Here is a 5,783-nt window from a genome sequence, read left to right on the forward strand (position 1 = left end):
TGGCTCTGGCTCTGTGTGTGTGGCTGTGTGTGTGTGTGTGTGGCTCTGTGTGTGTGTGTGTGGCTCTGTGTGTGGGTGTGTGTGTGGCTCTGGCTCTGTGTGTGTGTGGCTGTGTGTGTGTGGCTCTGTGTGTGTGTGTGTGTTTGGCTCTGTGTTTTTTTGGCGCTGTGTGTGGGGGGGGGCTCTGTGTGTGTGTGGGGCTCTGTGTGTGTGTGTGTGTGTGTGTGTGTGTGTGTGTGTGTGTGTGTGTGTGTGTGTGTGTGAGAGAGGGAGAGAGAACCTGGCTCTGTGGCCCTACAACTAAACCATTGATCTAGATGCATATAATGTCTCTATAAACTACACTTACAAGCACATCCTTCTGTTTAACATGGCTATACATTGTACCAGTTGTGCTGCGGCATTAATGCTGCGTGTTGTATGATGTAAGTGCATTTGTACCGTGTGCGCCTACGTTATGGTTACTGATGTCACTGTTATTGTCCACAGAGGAGCAGATCCTATCAGACCTGAGTCACACCAACAGCCTGTATGGAAGTGTTGGCGACGTATCCAGTGGAAACGTGATGAATGGTGGTTTCCCACTGGAGGCAGGTGGGCAGCCCTACCCCGAGCTACGGGAGGGGAGCCCCTACGCTCTGCCTCAGTCCCCATCATCGGTCAGCTCACTGGCCGGCCACACCCCTCTGCTCAGCAGTCTGGCCTTCAGCATAGACGGCCTTCCTCTGGCAGGGGGGGCGCCTGCTGTCAGCCAGGCGCTCAGGGTCATGACTGGGGGACCGACCTCTGACCTCTCCACCGGCAGCAGCACAGGATACCCAGACTTCCCGACCAGCCCCGCCTCCTGGCTGGATGAAATGGACCACTCTCAGTTCTGAGGTCAAAGGTCACAGAGGCAAGTGTGGTCTTGAAAGCGTGCAGAGAAAAAGGAAACAGGAACAAAGGAGATTGTGCAGGGCCCAGAGGACCGGGAGCCTGTAATTAAACGCAGAGACGGAGGCGCCCGCGGTCCTGAGGCGGACCGCGGCCCGGCCCGGCCCGGCCCGACCCGGCCCGTGCTGTGTGCTGTGTGCTGGGCACCGACTGCTCCACACTAGGCTCCACTGTACCATAACGCGTTTTATTTGTCTTCAATCTCAAAACTGGATTCAGCGGTTTGTGGCATGAACGTGGGCAGCTGAGGGTGCCGACGCTCGGAGCTCTGCAGCAGAACTGCCTGTGCTGTGGAAAAAGAGGAGGTCCATGCATGCTTCAGAACGATGCCCACCACAGCGTTAAAGCCTTGTGATTGGTCATCCCCTTTAACCCCTGACTGACCACACAGAGACCACACAGAGGAGGGAGAGAGAGCGAGGCGTATCACACAGCTGCGTTTGGGAATTCCCTCGACCTACAGCAGTGGCACAAGTGGAGCTTTCACATCAACACAGGGTTCATGCTGACAGACGTTTCACACCGACCAAGGCTTCGTACCGAATGAGGGATCCCAGTCACAGAAATTTTGGACTGACAGGTTTTGGTCTGCACATCTAAACACACAAACCGCTCCGTTAAAGTGATGCTTTTGTCAGGCCGTGTTAAAGGGGTGCAGATCGATGAAGAGCAGTTTGGAGTGGGTGCATGTGCGTGTGCACTCTTTTACAGTTGCTATTAGACACGGCTCTACCAGTGATGCCCACATCCTTCTATTTTATTAATGTGCATTTTCCTGTTATCATATTAACATAGCAGTGTTTCTACAGTACCTACTGAGGTATTAACACATCATTGTTTCTGTTGGACCTGCTGAGGTATTAATACATCATTGTTTCTGTTGGACCTGCTGAGGTATTAATACATCAGTGTTTCTGTAGGACCTGCTGAGGTATTAACACATCAGTGTTTCTGTAGGACCTGCTGAGGTATTAACACATCAGTGTTTCTGTAGGACCTGCTGAGGTATTAATACATCAGTGTTTCTGTAGGATGTTCCCCTTTGACACTGCCTTTGGTTTATATTTAGGTCACGGTAAAATTCCCTCTTATATTCTATTTCTAATGTGAATGATGTCATCCCTCCATATTATTTTGTATACTGAATCAAGAAACAGAAGAATTTCACAGAGCAAGCACACAATTCGAAAAGAAACCATTTCCCTCACTGTGTTCTGAATGTCCCGCATTGAGTGGGTGTTGTTTGATCAGTATCACACAGCAAACATTGCAGATCAGAACTAAAGTGCACTCACAATGTATATCAGTATTAGACTGCAAACACTCACAATGTATATCAGTATTAGACTGCAAACACTCAGTGTAGAACAGTGTTAGATTGCAAACACTCACTTTTACAGATGCACATGCCATTTGACTGTGTCACTGTACCATTGCTGAACTGAGAGTACACCGGGCATGTACATAACTCTCCAGAATGAACGTGGCTCTCACGAAAACATGTCATTTAGAGACAGAATAATGTGATAATACAGAAAGAAGTTAAAAAATGAATGAAACATTATTCACAAGGGAAACCTCTTGTTTATGAGCATTTAATTATATTTTAAAATCACAGCTTGTGGAAAAATATTTAAAAAAAAGCATCTGGAGAAAAATTAGTCAACAAGATCAAACAACAAAAACAGCAAACATTACGTAAATAAGATTAAAAATTTCATTGGTTGCCTCTAAGCTTCAGTTTTAAATATTGTAAATTTTGTACAGTTTCAGAAAGTGTTGGCACTCTTGATTTATGAGCTGTTTATTGCCACGTGTCTTTGAAAAAGAAACAAATTCTATTCCTGTAGCCTTTCTGTGCCACGCCGTGACTGGTGTAGTCAGATGTGTAAGGAGAAAATAAACCGTGGAGATTTTGAGATCCTGTGCTGGTCTGGTCTCTCAACACCCCTCGCTGAGCTCATCATTAGTGAACTGAAGAAAAGAAAGAACTGAAACAGATAACCACCATATCATCGGGTAATTTGAAATAAATAGATACAATTTAATATGATCACATTTAAATCAAAACTGTTTAAGTGAATAGAACAGCAATAGCATTATCAGTAAAGCAATATGTATGTGTTATTTTGCCTAATTACTGTTAACATCCAACAGCAAGAGAAGTTAGACCACACCGCTCACTTTTGTTTCACAGAAAGGGGACAAATTAAGGGCAGAACAGGGCTCAAACAACACACAGCCAATCGCCACACAGCCAAAGACCACAGAGCCAATCACCAAGCAGCCAAACACCACATAGTCAAATACGAAACAGCCAATCACCACACAGCCAATCAAACACATAGCCAATAAAACACCAGACAGCTAATCACCACACAGTCAAATGCACACAGCCAATCAAGCAACACATAGCCAATCACCACACAGCCAATCACACAACACACAAACACCACACAGCCATTCAAACAATACACAATCACCACACAGCCATTCAAACAATACACAATCACCACACAGCCAACACACACAGCCAGACACCAGACAGCCAATCACCACACAAACACACACAGCCAATCAAGCAACACATAGCCAAACACCACACAGCCAATCACCACAATCAATCAAACATCACAGCCAGTCACCACACAGCCAATCACACAACACACAAACACCTCACAGCCAATCACCACACAGCCAAACAACCACCATATAGCCAAACACCACACAGCCAAGCTAATTACAATAAATACATCTCACACACCAGAGATCATGCAAAACAACAGGACCAGTATATACAGCACCAGTATATACATCACTAGAACAACAATAATATTAATGATTAAAAAAGAAACCAGAAAACACTGGAACATTGAACTAAACATCTCTAAACTGCCCTCCAGGAATTTGTGAGCTGGAACACAGTGAATGTACACACAGAGAGAAACACGCAGCTGACCAACAGGAGGAGGTTCCAGGAAAGAGCCGTAAAACAAAACTACAAACGAAAAATTAAACATGCCAGAAGCACACACACAAAAAGGCAGCCAAGCACAAAAACCATAAACACAAATAAACAAACACTAAAACATGCATAAATAACTACAAATACATGCATAAATAAACACCAACACCCACATAAATAACCACAAACGCATGCATTAAAACGAGACGCAGAATCACGCCGGTTGCACTCGGTCATTGATCGGAGAGGCCATGGTCATTAATGTCCAGACTTTAATAGTACTGGTGTACAAAGACAAACCACCACAGAGACAGTCAGGGTAATTTACAGGCCACTTACAGCTCTGGGATAGGGATAAATCTGAGCAAATTCCTGCATGCTTGCTTTTGCAAAGATGACAAACACAAACACAAATGCCATTATCATCGATCTGGGGGCTTTTATTACAAACTTCCTGAAGCCAACGATTTGCCGTCCTCCTGGGTGGGAAGGAATAAATTAACATGTAAATAGGCATTTAGTCTAAAATCTTGCATGCCATGATGAGAGATCTCTCCAGCAGAGCTGGACATGGTAGAGAAACCCAGTTGCATTACACGCTTAATACCTTTGGTCTGCGGCCGCTGTAATTCAGGGTGTGCGGTGTGCTACACCTGCAGTAAAGTGACTTCCTGCTAGTTTCATCTCTCCAACATTGGCCCAGAGAAGGGTGTGGCACAGGACTATTACACATCCTCTTAGGGGTTTAGAGGAGTTCAGAGGAGTTCAGAGGAGATTAGAGGAGTTTAGAGATTAGAGGAGTTTAGAGGAGTTCACATGAGATTAAAGGAGTTCAGAGGAGTTCAGATGAGATTAGAGGAGCTCAGAGGAGTTCAGATGTGTTTAGAGGAGTTTAGAGGAGCTCAGATGAGATTAGAGGAGCTTAGAGGAGCTCAGAGGAGAAGGTGATGCTCAGTGACACATAACAGAAGAGTAGTGGGATTAGTGTGTGAACTGCAGCTAGAGAGGACAAACTGGAAAGCAGCTGCTGTGAGACTGCTGTACTCAGCTGTGCTCAACTGTACTCAGCTGTGCTCAACTATACTCAGCTGTGCTCAACTGTACTCAGCTGTGCTCAACTATACTCAACTGTGCTCAACTATACTCAACTATACTCAGCTGTGCTCAACTATACTCAACTGTGCTCAACTATACTCAACTGTACTCAGCTATCATTAACACCATATCCCACCTGCTCCCCACCCGGGTGCTGAAACCAAGTACTGAGTGAATGTTCTGATTACTTATAGAAACTGCATATTTCAGTGTCTTATTTTTAATGAATTTACAAAATATTCCAGTTTTGGTTTTGTCATTGTGGAGTACTGTGTCAATCAATCAACAAAAAATGAGTGGAGTCCATTTTAAGATGAGTCTCAAACACACCAACAATGTGGAAAACTTGAAACATATTTTAATTGGCCAATACACATTACACAGTGGCTGAAATATCAGTGCATCCCTAGCGTAAGTGAGCCTGTTTGTGTAAGGGTGAGATCTCCTGCGCTGTGACTCTGAACACCTTAAACGTACTGTACAGAACATGAGTACATCCCACAAGCAGCTCCAACCCCCTAGACTTGTCCAGTCCTAATGGTAGTTCTGTTACAGCTGAGTCACTTGTGTATGACACATGTGATCCTGACCTTGTCTTTGATCTTGGACAAACATTCCTGCATTAGACCCAACAAGCAAAATACTAATATTTACATGCACAAGCACAAACCTCAAAAACCTAAAGGACGAACTACAAAAGACTAACAATTTTGAGATTCCATTGTTTTAATAGGAAGAACAATAACACAACTGTTCATAACATATAGAGCTTTGAAATAAAGGAGTCTGA

General features: G+C 44.5%; 1 protein-coding gene and 1 long non-coding RNA gene across 2 annotated transcripts in view; both read left to right on the plus strand.

The window, feature by feature from the left end:
- The window catches only part of lhx4 (LIM homeobox 4), an 18,294-nt gene extending 17,309 nt beyond the window's left edge, over positions 1–985 (plus strand). The window contains exon 6 of the mRNA XM_035521992.1: positions 490–985. Coding sequence (XP_035377885.1) covers positions 490–878 — 389 coding nt within the window. The 3' untranslated portion in view covers positions 879–985. The remainder of the gene's footprint in view (positions 1–489) is intronic.
- A 98-nt stretch (positions 986–1,083) lies between these two features.
- On the plus strand, positions 1,084–2,852 carry LOC118240686. Its single transcript, XR_004775557.1, has 2 exons — positions 1,084–1,901; positions 1,939–2,852. It is a non-coding gene; the product is annotated as an uncharacterized LOC118240686 (long non-coding RNA).
- The last annotated feature ends 2,931 nt before the right edge of the window (positions 2,853–5,783 follow it).

The sequence above is a fragment of the Electrophorus electricus genome, chromosome 23 (genome assembly GCF_013358815.1).
Source record: "Electrophorus electricus isolate fEleEle1 chromosome 23, fEleEle1.pri, whole genome shotgun sequence".
Lineage (NCBI taxonomy): Eukaryota > Metazoa > Chordata > Actinopteri > Gymnotiformes > Gymnotidae > Electrophorus > Electrophorus electricus.